The 26367-nt window shown below is 39.7% G+C and overlaps 2 protein-coding genes across 9 annotated transcripts; one reads left to right on the forward strand and one right to left on the reverse strand.

Moving 5' to 3' along the window:
• Positions 1–1424: 1424 nt before the first annotated feature.
• nktr (natural killer cell triggering receptor) lies at positions 1425–23859 on the reverse strand. 8 transcript variants are annotated; one of them, XM_037756242.1, is made up of 17 exons: positions 23723–23859; positions 17319–17397; positions 16556–16630; positions 14588–14695; positions 14263–14307; positions 12215–12302; positions 11406–11435; positions 11060–11205; positions 9299–9521; positions 8958–9134; positions 8774–8861; positions 7677–7825; positions 4966–7572; positions 4675–4752; positions 3882–3941; positions 3007–3108; positions 1425–2158 (listed from the first exon to the last, which is right to left on the reverse strand). In XM_037756242.1, the coding sequence occupies exons 2-17, from the start codon at positions 17374–17376 to the stop codon at positions 2089–2091; spliced, it is 4104 nt and encodes a 1367-aa protein (XP_037612170.1). In that variant the 5' UTR covers positions 17377–17397; positions 23723–23859; the 3' UTR covers positions 1425–2088. The 8 variants fall into 8 exon arrangements, with proteins under 8 accessions (XP_037612170.1, XP_037612171.1, XP_037612174.1 ...); XM_037756243.1 differs by lacking the exon at positions 23723–23859 and adding an exon at positions 20888–20999 and having other exon boundaries at positions 4966–7596; XM_037756246.1 differs by lacking the exons at positions 16556–16630; positions 17319–17397; positions 23723–23859 and adding an exon at positions 13939–13961 and having other exon boundaries at positions 4966–7596; positions 14588–14658.
• On the forward strand, positions 21047–26335 carry sec22c (SEC22 homolog C, vesicle trafficking protein). The gene is made up of 7 exons (XM_037756251.1): positions 21047–21273; positions 23319–23530; positions 23731–23894; positions 24023–24202; positions 24303–24421; positions 25396–25461; positions 25546–26335. Exons 2-7 carry the CDS (start codon positions 23349–23351, stop codon positions 25744–25746), a joined length of 912 nt encoding a protein of 303 aa, XP_037612179.1. The 5' UTR covers positions 21047–21273; positions 23319–23348; the 3' UTR covers positions 25747–26335.
• Positions 26336–26367: the final 32 nt, after the last annotated feature.

Genomic DNA, 26367 nt, shown 5'->3' on the forward strand with positions numbered 1-26367 from the left:
TCCTGAAACCCGAGGCCTTGAACGCAAATGAAGCTTCCACGTTCTGAAAGGAGCCTGAAAATCAGATTTAGAGCCACGTAAAACACCTGCTTGTTAATAAAAAGGGTACCACAAGACATATTTTGTAGAGGAAACATTAATTGTCAGTGATTTAAAGGTGAGGCACGAGCAACAACCTTTTTGGCTTGTTTATGACCTCAATGTGGACATGAATTGTAGTTTTGTTTGTTTGCACATTAAAAAACATTATAAATTACAAAGATTCATATACATCAGACACACTTACACCCACATATTCTCAGTCACATAAAAATAAACAAAAGCCTGTGCAGCAGAGGAAGCTAAAGGCCTTCAAGGCAAGATAAACTGGATTACATTTAATAAAACTAGGAAAAAAACACTTTATTTTTATAACAAAGTGATGTTTTCTTCTCAGATTTTTTCATTTGAGGGCTGAATTTGAGGCCAGAAGAGGTGGACATATCTTATATTACAAATAGTATAGTATATTTCACAAAAAAAGAAAATTGAGAACTTAGAAAAGTGACAAAAAAATATACATTTTACCAGAAACGGAAATATATTTTCTTTCTTATACCTTTTATTATCTTTTAAACTATCAGATTTGTCCTTTCAAGGTTAGGAACTATACTGCTTTAGGCTTATTTTACACGTTAAATACACACTTTAGCATCTCACAAAAGTCCCCCAATAACTTGTGAAATATTTTTTAACAACACAATGAGAAAAAAGTAATTGAAAAATGCTTTATATTACCTCACTGTCAGCATCGAATCAATTCATTTCATCCACGTGTGCAGCACATGATGTATTCTGCTATAAAACTGCATGCTTGTATGATTAGTATGAGAGCCATCCATACAAAACAGGCCAGAACTGTAGACGTATTGACTGACTGCATTTGCAGAAAAAGAAATGGACAGTTACTGTAGCAGTTCAACAGGATCTGTAACCGATGGAGGAATCTTGGTTTCTAACATGCAGCTCACAAAAGCTCCCGAGAGAGACAGGAGCTCTCACACCAGCACAGTTTTAAGTGTACGCAAATATTAGCTACATTTTCAATTAGTTCTGAGTGTGATTAATAATTTAATGGAGTCTTTGCTCCCTTTTTTCTTATTCCAATGAAGTGAGTGAAATTATAGTTGTGCATTAATCAGATTCCTCTAATTGCATTACATCTAATAGAAAGAAATGACAGCGGATTTCTATAAAAAGAAAATCAGTCTTTGTTCATTTATATCGTTTGACATAAATATAAATATTGATCTCACAGGTCACACAAGCTGCAGTTCTGAACTGAACTGGTAGATGGCGCCATGGTAAAGGTACAAATTCTCCAAGTCCATAAACTGACTGCACAATTATCAACTGTATAGTGAGGAGGGAAAAAAAACAGAGGCTTAAGATGCTGTGGCATTTATTAACATTCATAACTGTTTGAATAAAATCCAAATCAGACATACTATACTTTGAGTACAGCTTTTAACATTCATGATACAGCAATAAACGAATGAAACAAAGATGAATTACAACTTGAAGCTGCCAGAAAAAGCTATTTTTTCCATTGAGTGATGACTTTTTTACGAAAAAAAAAAGACTGAATTTAAGGCAGAGCCTCAATTTTACCCACTAACTCCTCAAACACGTCAGAACTGGGAGGATTAGACACTTACAGTATAATGATTGTACATTTCAGTGTAGAAAAAAACAAAAGTAGAAAAGGAATAAACAAATATAAAATATATACAGCTTATTTCTCATATTATTTATAACGTAGGACTTTTTTATACCTCTAGGCTGTTGTTCTCAGCTGTGGAAATCTGCCTTATGTATAAGCTTGTAAAGTGGTTTATTTATTCAAATTCTATAACATTCATTTCCTCAAAGACTGTCGTACAGTATTAAACCAGTAACAAGATGGAATACAACTTTTCCTCTTGGAGCTTTAGTTGCTGATCTGTGATGATCGCAGTTATTCCTATGATTTGTGCACACACAGTGTCCAGACTTCGTGGTTTTGTTCCCTCTCAGCAGCCTTGAACCCGACAACCTGCCTGCTGAGGCTCAACTGTACCGACTGCTGCGACTGTGACTTCTGCGCCTGGAAGTACTGCGGCTGGAGGAGCGGTACGACCTGCAAAACACAAAATATTTTTACTTTTCAGGCATCAATTAGATGCATACACTTGGCTGTATGCTATAGCAGCTATTCTCAACAGTTGGTGGGCCTCAGAGCGCCATCTAGTGGGCCGCGGAGGTACTGCCAAATGGTTAGATTAACCTCTTAAAAATCCGACAGCCGCTATTCTGTCTTTCAGAGGTAGTAGCGGGTTCAGTCTTAAAGCTAGAGTGAAGATACTGGTATCTTATGAAACTAAAAAAACCTAATGAATCCATTGGTCCTAATCTTGTCATACTAGCTTGTTGAGAAAGAGACTGAATAACGCTCTAAATTTACGCTAAATTTTGGCGAGGTAAAACTGACATGCGATTTTCAAAGGAGTCCCTAGACCTCTGACCTCAAGATATCTAAAAGAAAATGGGTTCTATGGGTACCCACGAGTCTCCCCTTTACAGACATAACTAACGTTCTCAGATGCAGTGACTGAATGGAGCAGTTTTTGAAACAAAAAAATGGACAACCCTGCACCAGTAACAGCTTCAAAGCGTGTGGTGAGGAAATATGACCCTGAATACTTTGGATTTATAATTGTGATGGGTAAGCTGAATATTCATGTGGGTCATTACAGGTGACAGCGGAATAACACATACTCATAGCCCAGTTTCTCATTTAACAATCAGAAGTGGGCCTCAAGTTACAAAAGGTTGAGAAACCCTGTTGTCTCAGTATGTCTTGGTGTTAAAAGCACAATGTAACAGTCAGCCACAGGAAGGAAAAGATAAAAGGTTAAAAAGGCTGATCTGAGACCTGCCACCTTGCTGATGTCTGTCGGGGTTCACAAAGGGGACAGAGCGTCTTACCGGGATCGGCGGTCCGAACTCCTGTAGCTGTCACTTCGTCTGCGCCCTCGTCTCCTGCTCGCACTGCGACTCCGACTAGAATAGCTGTCGTAGGAGTCCGACCTGCATCAACGTACAGAGGTATTATTTTAGGGATATCTCCAGAATAGTGTTTGATCCACAAAGATTTGTTTAGTTCCAGTTATTACAATTATTCTACACAGTTATTGAGATGTTGTCTGGGTGCACAGTGAAAAAGATTGATTGCTTTTTCCTGCTATAATTAATGACTAAAGATAGGATTGATCTCTTCTAGGGCAGGAGCTAATGATTATTTTAATTATTCATTAATCTGCTGATTATTTTCTTCATCTTTTGGTCTATAAAATTCCAGAAAATGGAGAACAATGCCCAACACAATTTTTATAAAGCCTAAGGTAACGTCTTTTAATAACCATTTTAATTTTACTATCACACAAAGACAAAGCAAAAAGCAGCAAGTCTTCACTTTGCTTTAAAAATGATTTATCAAAATAGTCGATAGAATAATTGAATATTCACCTTCTTGTTTTATCTCTAACGTTGTCACACAAAAGCCTTTTTCTGCTTGATGTGCATTACTTAGTATCAAGTGTTTCCATGCTATCATATAAACCAGTAATAAAAACTTCATGAAAACTGACAGGTATATAAATATCCTTTCAAACTCCAAATTAATACTGAAGTACTGAAATTGTGATTGAGAAAATAATAGATCATAGTGTTTTAACCTGAATATATTCTATACATGATTACTGGTATGTTTATATCAGTGATAAAGAGGACTCAATGACCCCTTACATGAACAATTAAACATTTCTATTTCTGTCTGTTAGCGTATTAAATAGCTCACAGACCTGGATCTCCGACGGCGATTATATGAGCGACTTCTGGAATGACTCCTGCTGTACGTCCGACTGATGGAAGAAGAGGAAAAAAAGATACGACAACGTCATACACAGAATACACAGTGGAAAAATACGATGGAAATTCTGGGGAGGGATGTGTATACAGTTAAAACAGTTTTTTAACACGACAGAGAGGTTTTTGACTGTCCTTAAAGGAATACTTCACCTACAAAATGACCATTCTGTTTATCAATTACTCACCGTTACCTTGAATTCTTGAAGAAAACTTTGTTTTTCTCTAATACCTCCACGGTGAACGGAGTATCAAAAAACAGAGAAATAAATAATAAATTCAAGAAAATTAAATTTTTAATATATTTTTTGATTAAAATAAATAAATAAATAAATAAATAAACAATCATAATAAATAAATATGAATAAATACAAATAAATAAATATATAACAAATTCATACACCAGAATCCAAACAAACAATTTATTTCAATTCATCAAGACTTTACTCAGTATTTTTATTATCTGTTCATCCTGGAGGCATGCAAGAAAAAACAACGTTTTTTTCAAGAATTCAACGTAACGTGGGCTGAGTGATATACAAAAGGTCATTTTGTGGGTGAAGTATTCCTTTAAGAGTTGCTGAAATGTAAAATAAAGAGCATGGCACTGAAACCTCCTGAGCTCTAAGGTTGCTTTTTAGCTGAACACTTCCCCACTGGGACCCATTAAGGTGCCGATTACAGATTATTGCCAGGTTCAGATTATTAAATCGGTGTTTCATGGTGTACCTGTGACTCCTGTGATATCTGCTGCTACGAGAGCGCGACCGTCCTCTTCCACGTCTCCTCCGACTCCTGCTACGGCTCCTAAAAGAATTACGTTCGTTATAAATGACATTTTACCCGAGCGAGAACAAAAGGTCTGCGCTACCGACGCAGACTTAAGCTTCTAGACTAAATGCTTCACATCCATCAGGTTTATCACTTCACAACAATCTTGTCCAAGAAGCCTCTCCGGCGTTTAGAAAGATTTACTGATGCTGCCCTCACGCTCTTAATCAAAGTGCCTTTTTGTCTTACCTGGAGGAGGAGCTGGAGCTACGGGATCTGCTCCTGGACCTGCTGTAGGAGTGGGACCAGCCTCTGGAGCGGGACCGGTGACTGGAAACAGAGTGCGACTTCTTCGGGGACCGTGTGCGGGACGTCGCCCGTGTGTTTCCCACAGAGGGGGACCTCTCCTCGCTGGAGCTCTCCTGGTTTCTCGGCCTCTGGTTGAGCCGCGCCGTCTTACGAACCTCGTCAAACAGCGATCCCGGTCGGACCCGGCTTTTGCTTTTTATCTCCATCCTCACTGCCTGCGTGTTGGGGTTCAGGTTCTCCTGAAGTTGGACGTTTTTTGTGACAACAGGCGGCACATTGACGTTCTGTAGAGCTGACATTCCTTTCAAAGGCCTCCATTTGAAATTAATGGCGGTGCCGGTAGGTTTACCAGCTTCATCTTGTGGTCCACCAGCTGCTGTCATGGAGGCAAGAGAAGGCTGCTCTTTGCTGTGGGGTAAAGCACTATCTCTGCTCGCCATATCTGAAGACTTTGAGGTAGATTTTAGGGTTAACTCGGGGGCGTTATTATACAAATCCTGCATAACTGGTGGTTCTACAATTTCAGCATCATGATCTGGGGTACAAATGTCCATATCATCTAACGCTTCCTGCTCTTTGACGCTGGGTAAATCAGCACCATTCCTGTTGGACGACTGAAGATGAGGCTCAGTGTGTTTTGGGTTTTTGTTGATACATTCTTTTGCTCTCTGTTGCGCCCTCTCTTTTTCTCTGGTCGGATTCTTGTTTAAAGAGGTTAATTTATCATCGCCTACACCAGGCCTCGCTTTGACAGCTCTACCAGGACTTCGTTTCTCTCGTTTTGATTCATCCTCTTCTTCCTCGTCTCCGAACTCCAAAGGAGGCTGCCAGTGAAAAGTCTCTTTGAGCTTCAGATGTTTCCTCTTCGATCTCTTTCCTTTGTCCTTACCGCTTTTGTTTTCACTTCTTCGTTTTCGTTTGTGCTTACGTTTGGCCTTCTTCTTGCTCTTGTGCTTCTCGGGTTCTGCGGCCTTCTCAGGTTTTTCCTCTGACTTGTCACCGGCAGCAGCAGCGATCTTGTGTGCCAACTCGGCCACTACCTCCGACGTCTTCCTGGAAGTCTCATAGTCTGATTCTGAACTAGCCTCTCCTTCCTCTTTTTCAGATATGGCCAACGTCTTGGCGGTTATATTTTCAGAATCGCTTTCTGAATTCCATCCAGTGAGAGCAGACAACTTCTTGTCAAGCACCTCGCTGGACTGAGCTGCCTGTTTCTTCTTTTTTGACCGGGCAGCGCTGTTGCTTTGGCTCACTTTATCACTGTCACTGTCCCATTCAGACCTGCTGTTAAAGCTCTCTGCCGGCATTGAGCCGTGATGTTTCGTCTCTTGATCCTGTGTCTCTTTTATTTTCTCCAAGGAGTCGCTGATATCAGGACTACGCCCACAGCTTGCCCCCTTCTCCGATCCTGACTGAGCATCCTGACTGCCGGTGAGTGAAATGTACTTATCTAAATTCTTTATCCTCCTCAGAGAGCTGTAATACTCTTTCCATTCCTTGTCTAGTGAGTTCTTCTTGTTGCTGCATGCCTTCTGGGAGTTTTCAGAGTCTGATCTGCTGTAGGAGGACGACCTGCTGTTATACTGATGAGGGGATCTGGACCTGGACCTGCTGTAACTTCTGCTCCTTGAGCGACTGTATGAGTGGCTGTAGGACTTGCTTCTGGAGGACCTGCTGTGTGAGCGCCCTGCAGGTTTGTGGCTTTCAGAGTCACCCGGCAGACACTTTGGAGCGACGGAAGTTGGAGCTTTTTCTGAAACACTCGCTGCCGTTTGTCCAGCGGCGTAATTGGTAGCTACTTTAGCTTTAATCTCCTGAATGTGGATGTAAGAGGGCTTCCAGGGCTTTTGGTCGGGTTTCCAGCGTGAGGGTGGGGGACTGTCACTCATGGGGATCACAGGGGCGCTTTCAGGAGCCGGGACGCTCGGGAGTCTGGGGACGGGCTTGACCTTGCTCTCTGGAAGCTTCTCGGGTATCATGGCGTCCGCTTTGGGCTTGCTGGCTTTCCTCTTTCTCGGGGATCTGGATGAACTCTTCTTTCTGGTTGGAGACAAAGACCTAGATCTGTACCTGGATCTTGATCTTGACCTGGATCGGGAATAGGACTGAGATCTGGATCTAGAAAAAGACCGACTTCTAGACCTAGACAGGCTTCTGGATCTTGAATAAGTCCTGGACCTCCCTCTTGATCTGGACTGACTGGATGTGTAGGATTTAGAGTAGGATCGTGAGTCTCTGAAAGACAGCGAGGACCGCCGTCTCCTCCGAGTGGGTGACTTATGCTGATTTGAAGAGGAGCGGGATGGAGAGCGGGATCTGGACTTCCTTTCTGAAGACACCGACTTCTCACCCACTGACGGGAGAGGCTCTTGAGGTTTGTTCTCAGAGCTCTTCTTCTTGCCACGTTTCTGTTTTTTGGCCTTCTTCTTGTGTTTGGCTTTCTTCTTCTCTTTCTTCTGCTGGCGGCGCAGGCTGGACCTCTCGGAGCTGCGGTCCGAGGAGTGTTCTGCAGACCGGGACCATACTGAGTCGCTCCTGTCGTCCCATCTGCTTGAGGAATGGTCATTCAATCTGTTAAGTCAAAAGATGCATGAAGAAAAATAAAGAAAAAACTGATGTTGGATGTTACAAAGTTAAACATTAAGTCCTACTTGTCTCCTTTGCTCCATCTCTCGACGCTCGGCGGTTGATAAACTTTGGTTCTCTTCATCTCTTCTTTCCAGTGTGGCGGAGTTTCACTGCTGCCGCGTTCTTCCACAGATGCAGAGCGCGATTTAGATCTTGTGGGGGTGTGATATCTCTGTGAAAAAAGTGAAAATATAAAGAATTGCATTAATAAGATCATGTCAAATCTCTTTAGAGAGCTCTCTGAGGCTGTGCTTAAAGATGTTTTGCCTCAAAGGAAAAATGTGGCGCTTTTATGTGGATGTCTAATCAGTGTTGATGGTAAATGTTGATTGAAACGATAAATTCTTCAGTGCGTGCTATATTAAGCTGCAAAATATTTTGTTCTTCCTGCATCCATTTGACTTGACAGTGACGTAGTTGGATGCAAGGGAGGCTACAGGCTGCTATTTCAGCTTGGATTTCTTAACTTAAACTTTATTAGATTTGTATGTATTAGACGGTACATACATGAAATTTGACCTGTGCATTTAACCCAACCCTAAGCAATTCAGGAGCAGTGGGCTGCTGTAAAGCACCAGTGGAACAACTTGGGAGTTCAGTGTCTTGCTCAAGGGCACCTCGACATGCAGACAGTAGAAACCGGGGATAGATCCACCACTGAGCTACAGTCGCCCCTGGTTTCTCTGGGTAGCCAGTGGCTCCATGCTGCTCAAAACAGAACTAACTTATTGTAATGGCTTGTATTGAAAACTGCGAAAATGGCATGGCTTGATATCTTTAAGCGACTTCCGTAAAAATAACTTCAGAATGCATATTAGTGGCAAAAAAGTTATGAGCATGGTGAAAACAAAAAAAATAAATTGTTTCTTGGGTCAATAAAATAGATGTCGGACAATTCTTTACAGCGATGGTTCTTTGGATTGTGACCCCTTAAAGGAAGCAATGTCTACTTGCGACCCCTTGACACCAGTAGTAGATACACCGGTATAAATATTGGCCTTTGGAATTAGTTAAAGTAGATCAGGTAAAATTACAAGCAGACTACTATAAGAATAAATACAACATAAACACCAGATGATCTGAACAGATGAATCTGTGATCTTAGTTGACGTGAGCGTACCATTGTTCCTCTGCCTTTAATCTTCCGTCCAGACTTGGAGACGGCTGGTTTCTGGTCAGCTGAAAGAGACGCTTCATCTTTCTCAACTCTGCAAAGATCAAATTTCAAAGTAAACACCTTAGGTAATTACTTAGGTGTATACTATTAAATGTATGAGCTGAAATATATTCAGAAAAAAACTGACATCTCTGTTTTATCATCCTGAGATGGCATGTCCCGTCGCAGCAGGAAGCGGTTCTCGGGCACCGGTGGGATTTCCTCTGGTCGGACTACAGGCTTCTCCCTCCTCCCACTCTGCTCCTTCTCTCCCTCCACATCACTGACTGCCTCCAACATCTCTCCTTCCACAGGACTGTGAGAGCTTTAACAACAAAACAATATGCAAAACAATACATGCAAAGAACCAACCCGTCTCGTAAAGCTGACAGTGAATCATGTCAGTGCTTCTATTTATAATTGGATATACGGATCGTTTGAGGTACATTATATAAGCATGTAAAGATGTGATCATGAACAAAACACTACCTTTGTTTGGAGGGCAGAACATCAACATTCTTCTCCTTCTTTGATTCCCTCCTTCTCCTTTTAGACCGTTTACTCGTTGCATGTCTCTTGTGCTTGCGATGTTTGTGCTTTTCATCTGATTCGCTTTCAGATCCAAATGAAGAGGAGAACTGAGAGGACGAGTCGTGGGAATTGAGGGACGAGTCAGCCGGATGATTGGTTCTTTTCCTCTTGCCTTCAAGTACTGAAGCGAGAAACACAACGGCATGAATGTCATTTCATTATGCTACTTAGTAAGAGTAAGAAGGAAAGTTCAAATGCTAGGAGTCACTTTCAGGGTGGTGTAACACTAAAACAACTGAGGCTTTGTTTGATTCTTCTCGGTATGTTGAAAGCCGGCCTGGCACAGTCAGGTGGAGCAGATGCCAACTCAACTTCACGGAGATCACCTCTCTGATCCTCATTAAACAGAAGATCAGGTTACACGCCCCGTAACAAATTCCACTGGGGGAAAAAAATGCTGGCATCAAAATGCCAACCTCTTCCAGAATGAGCACAAAATATGACCCAGTTACAATCACAGGCAACACACGTTATTCCCCACAGGAGGCAAAAACAAATGAGAATTTATGTATACATCACTGAGAAATAATGGATTACATCTATTCAAGCTTGTGTATTAAGAACTAACAAACACTGGCTGGGAGGCAATTTATCAGATCTACAAAAACTGGAGATGGTTTCATACAGCAGTAGATACAAATGAAAAGGTCTGGTGATTAGTTTTCCCATAAAAAGTCTAAAAACAACAATGCATTGATCCTACTAACAAGTACTGTTTATGTATACAAAGCCTGATGTAGTGTATTCATATGAGCTCCATTGTTATCCAAAAAACACACAAATGAGAAACAATATTTTAATTAGTGGCTGAAAATAGTCCCCATGTGCTCCTGTTTAAGTAGCGTTTGCTAAAAACTACAGTGTCCAGCTGTTTTAAGGCAAAAACAGTGTTTTTCATGCACTGGTCAATTTCGCCAGTTAGGCCTTTTTTGCTTTTATAACATGTCTTCTTTCAGACTAATGGGAAAAAAACATCCAAAATACACATTTAGGTGTTTATTTTACTGCTTTGTCTATTTACGTCTGTAGATTTCTCCTAAATTCACCAAAAGTAAGCATTAGATAATGCCTCATTTTCATATTTAGACACAAAATTTCAGAAAACTTGTAATTAAGGCTGTCAATCGATTAAAATAGTTAATCGCGATTAACCGCTCATTTTTTATCTAAGATAATAGCGTAAGTTTGGAGCGTTATTTAGCCTCCTTCCCGACAAGCTAGTATGACACTCTAGCTTTAAACCTGAGCCTGCTACAACTTAAAAATTAGTGGAAAGATTAGTGAAATTAGTGACGTTAAAACTAATTAGCATTAACACGTTTTTATCGCATAACTTTGACAGCCCTACTTGTAATACATAAAATAATTGTCTTAATGAGTATTTAACCAGGGAAGTTTCATGGTGATATCTGTTAGTTCATTTTTTTACCCTATTCACCTGCATTAAAGAATTAAATATGAGATAACAGAGCCTTTTGTAAAAAATGAAAGTATGTAATTGTGACCCATTTATTAAGTTTTATATCTTCAGTAGGAACAAATGAACTTAGGGCTGAGTGGCACACACAGAAGTCTGATTTTGGTCTTTTTATCAGATTTAAAAAATAGAATAAAGCTAACCCTAACTTTCAAGAAACGTAGATTAGTTGGTAAACTTACCGTCATTAGCGGACTTGGTGAAAAGTTGTCCACAGTCCATCACTCTCACATCAGCGTAGGGTCTGCTGGCTGAATCAGTCTTCAGCCCCTCGACCTTCTTTATCACCTCAAAGCCGGAGATGACCAGACCAAAGACGACGTGGACTCTGCACAGAGGCAGAAAAGATTGATGCCTCTCACAACTACACAGCGACTTGACGATTATATGATTTCAGTGTCTTCAAAGGGTCCTGAAAACATATTTTTTCTCTCTTTCTGAAGGGAGAAATACAAGTTTTCAGGAGCTTTGACTGTAAAGGCCATTCTGATGCCTTCTGTGAGTGCCAAAGTGACATCAGATTTTTACCCATCGAGATGAGGCGCCATCTTGGTTGTGCTGTTTGTGGGAAGCCAGGAAAGGTCAACCAGTGGCAGTGGTGGGGTCATGAGAAAAAGAGAAAAAGGAGGAAAAGAATGAGAATAAACAAGCAACTTCAACAAAGTGTGGGCTCTAATGTACCACAGGAAAAAATTGACAGACCACCATTTGTTTAATAATATTTGATTGCAAATCAAGTTAGAAAACTCTTGTAATTTGGGCTGTTGAATTAAAGGAAATAAAAAACCCTCAAGAACAACACAGTGTCGGCAATTACATGACCATATTTGGATCATACAAAGAAAGACAGTCTGTATACACTTCCTCCTTTATGTTTTATTAATTTCTAATGTATGGTGACAACCTGTTTTAGTGATAAAGGAAGTCAAATAACCTTGAGCAATTTGTGAATATTGTGCAGAACATAACCAAAATAAACACTGTACTCTGCAAATACAAACTAGTGAATGATAAATACAGTCAGGAGAGAGAGAAACACAGCCTTGGAGACACATTACCTTGGAAGAGCAGGATGCTAGAGTTTCTGTAAATTTTACACAAAAACGGCAAGAGAAAAAATGTAACACATTTGTAGGTAAAAAAGAATGAATCCATGTTTCTCTGCACTTTGAACATCTAACTGCACACAGAGAGAGAGAGAGAGGGGTGGATGACGTTCACACTCAATGACAAGTTATACTCTACAGAGAGCAAATAAATAATGTAGTGACCCGTCAGTTAAATGGTATAGTTATTAAAAAGGTGCAGAGTGATTTGATTTACTTCATTTTACTCACATGAAAAACTGCGAAGCGTTGGTGTCCTTCCCACGATTGGCCATCGACAACAGGAAGGCTCTGTCGTGTTTGAGAATGAAGTTCTCGTCTGTTGGGGAGCAGAGAAAGAGGGAGCGAAGTGTCAGAGTGTGTTCTCTGATACGTAATAACGGAAATATTCAGGGAAGAACAGGACAAAAGAGATTGTAATCCATTAAACCTAATCATTGCCTCACCAACCAGTCCTTCCTCAAAGGCAGTTTTATTAAGGTTTTTGTTTGTTGCTTCTAGTCCTTTTCTAAAAGTACCAAACTGGTTTTGCATGAACTACTGTCACTATCAACTACAAATCACTAAAGGTGGGAATCACCAGAAGCCCCACGACGCAATATAATCACAATACGACTTTATTGCGATTGTAAACATTTTGCGATATACTGAGTATTGCGATACGATATATTGTGATTTATTACTTTTTTTCAAATGCAAAATTCTGCAGTTTGTCAACATATGTTTTATCTGATAAGATACAGTTTGCATTCAGATATCTTGAGGTCAGAGGTCGAGCTAGTATGACATGGTTGGTACAGATTTCTTAGGTTTTCTAGTTTCATATGATGCCAGTATCTTCACTCACTACAACCTCTGAAAGACAGAATAACAGCCGTCGGATTGTTAAGAGGTTAATAGTTTATATAATAAAAGAGCAATACTTGACGTCCGTGGATTGATACAATATTGGCATGCAAAATATCGCGATACTATGCTGTACCGATTTTTTCGCCCCAACCCTACATATCACATATATTTTACATCATTCTGACCTTGTTCCAAAGAATATCATATTGGTTTCCATTCATTTTAGCATGCTATTGGTGGCAAATTGTTTGGATTTGACACTTGCCTTTCTTCTTTCAAGGTTACATTATCATTGAGCTGGGATAATTTAGAAAATTCTTAATGATTGCAGATTCAAAGATCAAGGGTCGAGCGGAGTTTAGAAATAGCTGATGTATCATGAGCTAATCAGTCAAAAAAAAATGAGACAACCAAGAAAAAAATGGAATGGTTGTAAAAACAAAACTGTACACACAAAGTGTCTGACAGTGAGAGTCATGTAAACTGGACCAAAGCGACTAGACGCTCACTATGATGAATCTAATGCAAATTTGAAGTCTCCTGAAGATAATTTTCATAGCACATTAAATGAACATAAACTAAACATACTGGATGCTTTGGAAAACTGGTCCACAGTGATGTAGAATATAGGCAAATATTAGACTAAAATATAAAAATCCACAGTACATTTTCCTTTAAATATAAGATAGAAAACACATAAATGTTAATAGTTAATTGACTACATATAGAATAAAAGCACTGAGTCATAAATAACATCAAGCTATTTGCATATATGAAGGTTATTTGAAAACACAAAAACTAAAATCCTTCCCAAAGCCTAAATCTTTATTTTATATACATACACTATATCCATGTTGGGCTACATCTCTTATTTCCACTGTGGTACTCTATAACTCGTCCTATTTAGCAGAGAAACCTGCAGTCGTGTAGCTATAAATATCACATACGTAACATAAAAACACTAGAATAGAAAAATCCTGTAACATCCCTTCGGTACAAAATATTTGCATCTGCGCCACTGCAAACATTTGCACTGCTTTGACTGACAGAGGAAGGTGGTGGAGACAATGTTGACATTGTGTTACTGAGCTGTGTACATCTCTTACCTTCGTTTTTGCAAAAGACCACTCTATAAATAAAAGAATATGTTGAAAATTTTAGGGCAGGAAGATTGTAGCTTTCAGTAAAGAGAATACCTACTCTCCATGCTGATTTGATAAAGCCTGATACTAAATAGAAGACAGCACTATACACAATGGAAAAGTGAAGGTCAACGGAGTCATACATGGATACAGGAGAATTCACAAGAAACCCATTATTACAGTAGCACGACAGGCACATGCAACATTATGCTCATGCAAAAGTTGTATTTAGATAAACATTTATGAGACATCAACAATGATTATTAGATAATGTGATATTCCCATTACCTTCAAAGTAGCCGCCGTATATGGATTCTCCCCCTCTTCCATTTCCTGCAGAGATAATAAAGTGTGTATAAATGAATGTAATTAATTGTTAGCTGTGAAACCAGGCAAAGCATCATCTTCATTGAAAAATGTCTTGTACCTAAGAGAGCATTTAATTCTTCCTTAAACAACTAAAAATCAGATACAGCATCTTTTTCACAGCAGCTCTGATGCTTTCCATTGGATTTGATGTAAAAAATTAAACCAGCAGTTTGACTCAATTCAGACAATTTGATTAAACACACACTTTAAGAGTAAATGAGGTTATACATTAAGACCTTATTACCTTCGGTGAAGTCGCCTCCCTGGACCATAAAGTTCTTTACAACTCTGTGAAATGTGGAGCCTTTGTAGCACAGCTTTTTCCCTGTGATTTTGCCGGTTCCCTTTTCACCTGCAATTACACGCTTGTTAACTGAGCTCTTATCCAACATAAAACATTCAACAGACCTGCTACTGTATGAAGCGCTTTTTTGCCAGTTAACCTTGCCGTCAGACAGCTATACAGTCTATGTTTCCTACGTGGAATTGAAGAAGTTATCTATGCTCTCACCAAAGCAACCAGAACTGTAATTTTACCTCGCAGAACATGGGAGTTGCTGGTCTACCACTGCCTCGATCGGTTTGTTAATTGTGTGATTTTGGTTAGTTTGGATTCACCAAAGTCACACAATAATACAAACTAACTACCCGATCGAGGCAGCAGTAGACCAGCAACCCTGTGCTCTGCGAGGTAAAATTACAGGTTTTCCCAATGGAGTCTGGTGGCTTTGGCGAGAGCATACTGTAGATGGATACAACGGCTTCAGTTTACCGTCAGAAAGGGCTGTCTGATGGCAAGAGAAAGCTGTGAAAATATTCTAAATATAGCGTAGACTTAAACGGATATCGTTTTTTTTAGGTGGGTCTCTCTTTTAGGTGTCTAAAATACATTCAGTACATTGCTTTTGTTCCGTGCAGTAACTCCTGTCTGTTTCTCCAAACTAGGGGCTGGCCGACCGTCATCTACTGTAAGTAATACACTGACTATGGATAAGTACCGCATACAAACACACTTCAAAACACCCAAACTATCCCCTTAAGACATGTTAGTCTTGAAAGTTTCCACGAGGGGTTTATTCTAAACAAGAGAATAAAACCACATTTGGGGGGAAGGATTTAAATAAACAGGATGCCTTTGTTCAGGCATCCTGTTGTTAATACTCCTGTGCAGGACTGCAGAACTCATTAAGAAATCTTCCACCAGAGCGATATCAACAGGGGACAGAATATTGGCCCAAAGCTATTACTCCCCGGATTTCCCTTCCCCCTAGGGTGAAAGGAGACGTGAATGCAGAGATTTCATTAGATGTGTTTCAGGGTGCTTTTTGAAGACAGAGGGCTGGCTGTTCAAATGTGCAGCTTAGGTTGCTAATCTTCTAGTATTTTTGCTTCACTGGCTTCAGTATTGTTCCAAGGGTTTGGTTTCTAACGGTGTGAGCTGATCCCCCTCGCAAAAGGACACATTCGAGACTTTGAGACAGCCACAGCAAACTGCCCAGCTGAGTTGTGTGTGTATATCACTGTCTTATGTTGCGTCTGTGTGTCCAAGAAAAGGAACAGACTAACCAGCCGTCTCCCATGTCTGCCCTTGTAGGCATCTCATTCCCGTCGGCCAGGTGGGGTGAAATATGAGAGGGAGCATCGATCTGCAGTCTGTGTGTAGATTTATGGCTATCTCTAGGCAGATTGCCACTACTACAGTACACTGTGTACTGAACTCAGTGGGATGAAATATCTAGGAAGAGGACCCCTCTACCCATCCAGTGACTCCATCTGTCACTGTCCAATTTACACTACAGCCATTAGCTCCTTGCCTCAAGATATCAAATGATGAGAGGGGTGTGTAGCGTGATACTGTGGCTCTTATTTTAAATTCATATCTCATATTCTTTTTTTTATTATCTTTCTGGTAGATACAGGAAAGATTAGAAAGAAAGAGATGTGAAATGTGATGGAAGAGACATGATTTAACCCCACAAAATGATCGTTGTGTAGCATGTACCGTAGTCACTTGAGCCACCAGTAAATCCCAAATGTCTCTTACTTTTATAGAAAACAACACAACTGATTGGCAATTGAATTGAGTACTATAATGCTATGCTTTACAGTTTTTTTCTTCTTTTTGAAACACAAATATTTTTCTATACAATACAGTAAATGTTGCAAAAGCACAATAAAGATTAAAACATGTCCTTGACTGAACATTACTCACCAGTGCACAAACAGAGAAAGTTTTTGCTTGTCTTGGGACAAACATCCGAAAAAAGTTGAAAGACTATGCGCCCAACTATAACACACAAAACAAGAGACAAATATTAGCTCACTTTACCTTGTAGCTACAAAAAAAATGTAATGTTTTTAAATATTTTTGCTTCAACGTCAATATAAATGTGGTATTACAAAATATAACGAGTGAAAGAAAATGGATACAATTAAAAGTCACAAGAAGCCCAAACGTTACTACATTGCACACTTTTAATTGGCTTCCATTAATTAGAAGAACCCTGCTGTGAAGCTCACACCTTATACAAACTTTTCCATAGCTAGGAGCAAATCTGAAGCTATTCTTACGAGCCTGATGGAGGGTAGTTTTGTCCCTCCCTTTGCAAATATGACTTAACTACAGTTAATTAGCCTGAAGCCACTAAACTGGTCTTTACATTCACATCAATTACACTTAGTTCCTGCTTGATGCTAACAGCTTCTCAGGCCTAGACTTTAATACAACACTTCAGTACAGATACGGTTACTAACACAAAAATAGCCTACCAATCCAGTGTGTTCCAGTTTCATTTTATACGACCAAATGAATATCAATCAAAAGCTCCAAGGCTACAAAAACAAACTACATACATAGAATTTTAACATCTTTATTGATGATGTCAGTTCAACATAATCGGCTATGAATATGAGCCGAGGCTGTTTACATGTTTAACTAGTTCTCAAAACTATGAAGCAATTTTAAATTCTCTTACCTGGCTCCCGGTTGAGCTCCACATCAAAGTAACACTGAGGGCGGTCTTTCACCCCCATTGTGATCAAAGTCCGGGTGACCTAAAATGTAGAAAGAGTACAAAAAAAGCTCAGCAGGAAAAATAATAAGGTTCCCTTCTCTTAAAGAAGCAGTGAGCTTCTGGAGTATACACCTACAAAGTAGAGCATATTATAGAAGAGTGTGTTGGAAAACAATGTAGAGAGACTAAAAGACAGCGAGGGAGGACAGAAACGGAAAGGGGAGGAGAGAGAGACGGAAGGGAGGGGAGAGAGGAGTCTATGGGGAAATGAACTGGCTAATATGCAAATCGAGAGCACAGCACAGCTTCCTCGCTGTACATGTTAACTCTGCTTCCACTGTGTGATGGTGAAATGTCACAAATTGCTGCTACTACTGAACCTGGTCAACAACATAGCGACAGTGGGAGTGGATGGGAATTTATATTCAAGACCTTTTGGTTTTGAACATGTTTTATTTTGTGAACAAGTAGCCACTACAACAATGTAAGCACTAGGGTTGTAAGAAAATATCGAAATTTTAATTAATAGTTTACATGCAAATATTAACTTAGTCAATACTATATTTCATTTGCAAAGATATGTGCCCTCTCAAAGTAGTGCTATGATGTTGGATGTTACAGGGACAGTTATAAAGGCAGATCCCAATATATCGCCTTGCTTACAGTATCGCGATATATTGAATCTTAACTCCTGTATCATGATACGTATTGTCAGAATCTCACCAATACACTAGTAAGCAAACACCAATAACAGTATGATACCTCACATTGTTTACCCGTGTCAAATGATTAGGAAATCATTACACCACCCTAAATTATGTTTACAAAACCAGCGTTCCTCTCCTGTTGCAAAGAAGACCATAAACTGTTGTTACTTATAACCACATAGCAATATTTGGTGTGTCGGCAGCTTGTGTGCACACATCACATACTGTATTAGATACTAACACGTCTGTGTTGCCAGGCATTGTTTCGCTGGTAAAGTGCAAGACTAAATGAGAAAGCAGAGCGTCCAACAATCTGTCAGCAAAGATTTATTAAAAGCGTAATCTTCTCACAAATTTGCATGACACTGGCTGCATATTGTTCAGAAAATACAGAGTCACTGTGCTGACATGTTAATAATTATCACCTCATATGGTGTGTGTGTGTGTGGGTTGTGGGTGTAGTAATCTAACAAGGGGAACAGAGAGCAAGCATCATTACTGGACCTAATTTCAGGCCACTGCAAACCATAAGGAAAAAGATGTGGCTTTCACTCAATGAAAACATTTATGGAGCAAGCCCTGGAGTACAGTCAGCAGAGTAGTATAAGGAAGACATTTCTACAACTTAATTTGTCAAGTGTGTCTTCATTTTAAGCAAATTCATGAACAGTTACTGGGGCACTAGTGTATGCTGTATGTTACTTAACAGCTAATGATGAGGCTGGTGCTGAGTTACACTGCATTACCAAATCAGACCAATAAAAAAATGTTGACAGCAAATGCATTATATTAATGGCCAAACTCATCATGTTACAAACCATGACTGTGTTTAATCTACTGGGAATTGTATTATCAGAGAGTAAAAACTCCCATATAAACTCCATAAAGACAGCAATAATCGACACTTTAGAAGTATTTAGTTGCATAAATTAGAGGTAATGTGAGCTACATGTCCTCAGTGACTCTGTATTTTCTGAACAATATGCAGCCAGTGTCATGCAAATTGTGAGAAAATTAAGCTTTTAATAAATCTGTGCTGACATATTAATAATTATCACCTCATATGGTGTGTGTATGTGAGTGTGTGTGTGTGTGTGTGTGAGCGTGTGTGTGTGTCTGTGTGTGTATGTGTGTGTGTGGGGAGGGTTGTGGGTGTAATAGTCCAACAAGGGGAACAGAGAGCAAGCATCATTACTGGACTTAATTTCAGGCCACTGCAAACCATAAGGAAAGAGATGTGGCTTTCACTCAATGAAAACATTTATGGAGCAAGCCTTGGAGTACAGTCAGCAGGGTATAAGGAAGACATGTCTACAACTTAGTTTGTCAAGTGTGTCTTCATTTTAAGCAAATTCATGAACAGTTACTGGGGCACTAGTATGTTACTTAACAGCTTATAATGAAAAGGAAGCTGGTGCTGAGTTACACTGCATCACCAAATCAGACCAATAAAAACATGTTGACAGGAATGCATTATATTAATGGCCAAACTCATCATGTTACAAACCATGACTGTGTTTAATGTACTGGGAATGATATTTTCAGATAGCAAATCTCCCATATAAACTCCATATAGACAGCAATAATCGACACTGTGCATAGAGTTTTCAAGTATTTAGTTGCATAAATTAGAGGTAATGTGAGCTACATGTCCTCCAAGTCATGAAGACCACAGTGGCTAATATTAAAAAGCATTCAAAATATAAGCCACTGCAAACCATAAGGAAAGAGATGTGGCTTTCACTCAATGAAAACATTTATGGAGCAAGCCCTGGAGTACAGTCAGCAGAGTATATAAGGAAGACATTTCTACAACTTAATTTGTCAAGTGTGTCTTCATTTTAAGCAAATTCATGAACAGTTACTGGGGCACTAGTATGTTACTTAACAGCTAATGATGAAAAGGAAGCTGGTGCTGAGTTACACTGCATCACCAAATCAGACCAATAAAAACATGTTGACAGGAATGCATTATATTAATGGCCAAACTCATCATGTTACAAACCATGACTGTGTTTAATGTACTGGGAATGGTATGTTCAGCTAGTAAAACTAGATATATATAACTATATATCGCAGGTCCTTCCTTCCTGCAGCTGTCAGACTCCACAACCAGCTCTGCTTCCAGTAGACCACTTACACACCAACAAAACTGACAATAACCTGTTTTTTTCAGGTGGCATTTCATTTCATTCATTCATTCATTCTCACTGTGCAATATCCTTTTCCACTTGTGCAATTTTGTTAATAGTCTGTTTATTGTCAATACTGTATATACTGCTCCTATTTTTATACTATTTAAATGGTTCATATTTTGTTACACTTTGTTCAGCTCTTTTTTTACTGTGTTAGCTGATGCATCTTGTTTTGCACTATCCCCTTTGCTGCTGTACACTGCACATTTCCCCACTGCGGGACTAATAAAGGAGTATCTTATCTTATATAGACTGCAATAAGTGACACTTTAGAAGTACATTTAGTTGCATAAATTAGAGGTAATGTGAGCTACATGTCCTCCAAGTCATGTAACGTCGCATTCAACCAATGTCTACATTCACGACTTGTACAGCGTTAGTTAAATGTGAAACAAGGCACACATTTACTCACAATAACGACAAGTTAAAGCCATGTTTAGAGCAATAACAGACTCAAGCAAACATGTGCAGGCTACATAACTGTAAGTCAACAACAGCTAAGCTAAGCTAAGCTAAGCTAAGCTACGTTAGTTACATTTCTCTCCGCCTCACTTAACGCCACTATTCACATTTAACGTAATGTTGAAAATCATATTACCAAAAGTGCAAATGACATATCGTAACTCACCTGTGTGCAGTATCTAGCCAGGTAATTAGCTAGTCACTGACAATCCGACCTATTAGCACGAGCTAACTTCCGTTCTAAGTGAAGCGGATGGTGTTGCTGCATAATACCTCCGACTGTGTTACGAGTATTTGTGTCCCTCTCGCGTTTCCGTAGAAGATTTGTTTTTGTTGTATCCGGAAGAATATTTAAAGTTAGCTCGTTTATTAAATTTAACTTAACTTATATATGTTATAAGAGGTTATTCAGTTTCTCTGTATTAATCGTTGGTAGTAGAGAGTGTGAAACTGGTGCTGGCTACCTGCTGCTGGTGTGTAAGCTGTATATGATGGTGTAGCTCGCTAACCTCTATAGTAGCTAAGGTGCAGCATGAAAGCCATGATCATGAGGTAAGGTGTTACTATATGTATATAACTAGACTCAAATCTCATTGTTTTCCATGCAAAATAATAACAGGACTGCATCATCTTTAAACCTACGCAGTTAACTCATAATAACAATACACTCAGCTGCCATATGTGTGCACCTGCTAAAACTAAATTAATGATAATTCAACTTTATGCTCATTTTTGGAGGCTGTAGTTTGTGGTGCAGCTGGTTTCTATTGCACTAGTAATATACTGTATGTTTAATCATATAAAATTATTCTGAGAGGCTGTAGTGAGGGTATCCTAAACCAGGGGTCCCTTTCAGTGGATAACATTTTCAAAGACCCCCTCTTAATTATAACACTGATTAAACATATGTTTATCATTTGTACTCTAAGATGCCAATTTGTGATAAACAGAAACACATTTATGTTAAGATAAGATGAGATGGTACTTTATTAGTCCCACAGAGGGGACATTTGTAATGTTATTGAATGTTAATACCTCTTATATACACTTAAAGGGACTGTTTGTAAGAATTAGAAATGCTTGTTAACAGCGACACCTGTGGCCGTTAAGTCAACGAAAGTCAGCGTCGGGCTCGCGCTTGTGCTCGCTCTACATAGACATGAACGAGCATCGCTCAACACAGTGAGGCTACACACGTCAGCTAAAACCAAAATATCACTCTATATTTCAGCTGCTTGGCAGTAATGTTAGCTGACCAGACGAAGGTCTCTCCATGAATCAATGCTGATCCTAGTGTTGGCTTTTCCTGCTTCAGCCTCCCGACCGCGGTCGGAGGGAACAGGGGAGACACCGGCAACCGGTCGGTAGACGATAACGTTACAAATGCCCCATCACTTCACAAGACACGGGAAACCTCTGTTGGTCTGGAGGAGCTGCAGCATTTATTTCTGCACAAACGTCCACTGTACATTCACTAGATATTCTCAGAGCTACGAACTCTTCTGCAGTGTGTAGTGTGCGCGCATGCACGTGAGAGTGGAGCGAAAGAGCGAGAACGAGCGCGGTGTGTGAGAGTGAAGGCAAGCAGGCAGGCAGAGGAGCAGAGTACAGCAGAGACTCCGGCCCTGGAGACCAAAGGTACGGTCTCCCCCGCGTCCTCCGACCGCGGCTAAAACTGTTTTGCAAGACGGGATTCACTAGATACAACAAGTGCAACGGCACATACGCGAGCGCACATGGGACACCGACCCGGGTGATTTATACGTGTAAGAAGTTACAAACAGTCCCTTTAAACAGGTGGTGATTTTATTTAAATTGCATTTGGACTCAACTTGACAGCATTTATAGCCTACATTTCAAGTAAAGTGAACAGTAGCAAGACTGGCATAGTCCTAATAAATCCAGATATGTAAGCTTACCAGTATGGTGGCAGTAATAGACACAATATCCTTGTTTTATTGGCACTAATGGTCCCCATCTGTAGGTTTGCATGTTTTAACGATACAGCACAGTTTTATAAATTAGAGCAAATTAATTTGCGGACCCCCTGACAGAGTGCCCCGGACCCCACTTTAATAATCACTGTCCTAAATATTAGAAACACACAAATAAGCCTTTAAAATGACCATAAAGTTGTCTAAAACTGTGTCAGTTTTCAATTATATCCTTCATGAAGGTAGGATGTAGTTCAGGGCTGTTTTATTAGACTGTAATTAGCTAAGTGTATCTAAATGGAGCTGAAATGACTTGTCGATTAATTGATACTGTGAGTCAATAGGCAGTAAATTAATCTGCAACTATTTTAATAATCATATAAGTTATTTTAAGCAACAAAACATCAATCCTCAGTTGTAAATAGTTGTTTCTCTTTGTCTTTTGTAAAAGTAAACAGGACTGGTGTTCGAACAAAAAGACATTTAGAGATGTCAGTTTGGGCTTTAGGAACGTATGATGAGCTTTTTGGACTTTTTTTCTGACATTTTATAGACCAAAATTAATGATTATTCAAGTAAATGATTGTCAGATTATGAAAGTTGCAGCCCTAACATAGCAATACTGATGATCTGATCTTTCTCTTTACCCTTTACCCCATGTAGGCAGTGTGTTCTCCATGGACCTAGTGGATCATGTCTCTGATCCTGTTTGCCTTCGTGGTTCGGGTGAGGGATGGACTCCCCCTGTCGGCCTCCACAGACTTTGAACACAACCGAGAGCTCCAGGAGAGGAAGCAGCAGCTCAGGACCATCAGCAAGGCACTGGCCCGTTTCCCTGACAGAGGGACCGTCAAGGGCCAGGAGCTCAACATATAGTAAGGACTCAGGAAACAAAGCAGCAGCAGATTGTCTGTAATGGCAAAAAGACACAATGCACAGTCTACAGTGTGTATTTGATTTAGTGATGCTGAAGACAGACAGACAGAAGGTTGTCCGTTTGATCACAGGGGCATCCATGTCGCGCTGCGTCAGGCTGTTTGTTTACTAAACACCTTTTCTGCTCTCACCTGTTCAGCTTCGTCTCGTCGGAGGGTGTATCCTACATGACCGTGTGCCACTGTAGCCTCCCCGTTGCTAAGGCCTTCTGCTTCCTGGAAGATCTGCGCTGGGGGTTCACAGCATGCTTCGATAGCACTGTCGTTGCCTTGGCAGCCAGGCCATATCCATTTTTGGAATTTGGTGTGTAGGAAGAGAAATTTTGTCATCCAGATTTGCTGTTGATAACAAAGCTCCCATGTTGTGGTGCCTTAAACTAAAAATAAACACATTGATTTATCCTAAATGTTACGTTTGCTGCCAATTGACAGACAGCACCATTCAGAAGCTGAAGCAGCAGTACAACCAGAGCGGTGGTCCGGCCCTGGAGGTGACGCTGGCGGAGGTCCAGGGGGATCTGAGGATCCATCCACCACAAGTAATTAACTTGGAGGAAGTGGAGCTCACCAACGGCATTGCAAATGGACACATGGAGCAAGGTCCTGGATCTGGTGAGAACAATACAGTGGTTTATTATTTCTGTAATGCAGAAATGAGGAAATGTTTTATTATTTTATAACATTTATACGGTCACTTTCTTTTGTTTAACAGGCCAGAATGTAAGACTGGAACCAGTGACAGCGCCAGGCATCCTCTCTCTGGTCCTAAATATCATGTGTGCATCTTTGAACATAATCCGTGGTGTTCACCTCATAGAGTACACATTCCAGGTATGGCCAGTGCCAGAATCCTATCGCTAATAAGAGAAGATAAGATAATCCTTTATTAGTCCCACAGCGGGGAAATTTTCAGTTTGACAGCAGCAAAGGGGGCAATGCAAACAACAAGAGGCATCAGTAAAAAACAGAACAAGATATAATAAATAGTTAGTAAAATATAAAACAAATATAAAATATATACAGATATAGTAGTACACATACATTATTGCACATGAAATGTTGATATGTTCAGCTTTTTGGTGTGTGCATATATATATATAAAAAAGGAGTCCAGCATGTTGATGCATCATAAATTATGTTTTATATTCATTTATGTATATTCAAAATATTGTTTTAATAGAAATAATGCTGCATTATGGCTTGGCTTTGTTAATTTTAGTTGGGGATTTTATTTTGAAATAGTCATGTATAAGCTAACATTAATAAATTAAATTATAGATATGTTAAGCTGTCAGAACTGGCTGCTGTGCATTAGCATTTTTCAGGTTTGATAATGATAAGGTCTGCACAAAACGGCAAAATTGTCACTCTTGTGTGAATTATCTATAATCTGAAATCAATTTAGTACAGTTTTGGGCTGCAACTAACGATTTTTTTCATTGTCGATTAATCTGACGATTATTTTCTCGATTAATTGATTAGTTGTTTGGTTTATAAAATGTCAGAAAATGTTTCTCAAAGCCCAACATGATGTCCTCAAATGTCTTGTTTTGTCCACAACTCAAAGATATTCAGTTTACTGTCATAGAGGAGTAAAGAAACCAGAAGATATTCACATTTAAGAAGCTGGAATCAGAGAATTTAGACTTTTGTTTTTCTTAAAAAATTATTACTCAAACCAATTAATTGATTATCAAAATAGTTTGCAATCAATTTAATAGTTGACAACTAATTGATTCATCGCTGCAGCTCTAGTACAGTTAAAAGTATGAATGAAAATAATTTTGTTCCTTTTCTATACACAGGATGATTATGACGGTATATGGAATGTCGTGGCATTTCTTCTGGCGTTTTTCTGCTGTGTGTTTCAGGTAAATATAGCTCACGTTTTCACTGCAGTCTGAAAATGTCAAACTGTTTCCGCCACAATGTGAGTGTCCTCTCTGTGTCCGCAGTGCCACCTCTACTTGTTCCACTCACCTCTGAAGAAACTCAAGTCCTTCACTCTGCTGAGTGTGATCGTCCTATGCAACCTCTACCTGCTCGGCCCGAGGAACGCCTGGCAGCTGATCTTCCACATTTCAGTCGCCTCCCTCGCCACCGTCCTCATCCTCACCCGCAAACTCCAAGACAGAACCAATGACTGCGGGGTCTGAGGAGCAGAGGACACTTTACCGCGTTGCACCTCTCGCAGCTCTTTCAGTGCAGGTGAGAATGACGGGGAGTTATCAAGACGTCATGTGGATTTTTAACAAAAACAAAACATTTACAAATCGTCATGGAAACGTCTTGTGTCGTCATGGAAAACTATAATTACAAGTTAATATTTTCTTGTATACAGTATGTACTTGCACTTTGTGTACATTTGTTTCCAAGACTGTAAAGAGGATACAGTGAAATATCTGCAAACAGATACTAACAGAAAAGTCTGTTTAAGAAACAAAATGTTTGTGCCATCATGTCCCAACATTTTTTAGAAGTAAACAGAGTTTTTTTCAGTCGGAGTTGCTGACCAAAGTTTTTCACGTAGAGACAATAATTTTGTCACAACCCTAACTGTTGAAGCCGGTCACGCTCGCTCATTCAGCTCAGTATTATTTCTGCTTCCGCAAGCCATTGATTTAGCTTTGTATAATCAGTTTACGATGCTAAGTGACAGATGGTGATTGTAACAGACGTAAGAGTTAAGTGTTCTTCTAAAATAGGCACACGTGGCGGATTAGCAGTAGGGGTGTAAATCACAAGTTTCATCACGATATGATATATCGATTCTTTGG

Source organism: Sebastes umbrosus, chromosome 21 (genome assembly GCF_015220745.1).
Source record: "Sebastes umbrosus isolate fSebUmb1 chromosome 21, fSebUmb1.pri, whole genome shotgun sequence".
Taxonomy (NCBI): domain Eukaryota; kingdom Metazoa; phylum Chordata; class Actinopteri; order Perciformes; family Sebastidae; genus Sebastes; species Sebastes umbrosus.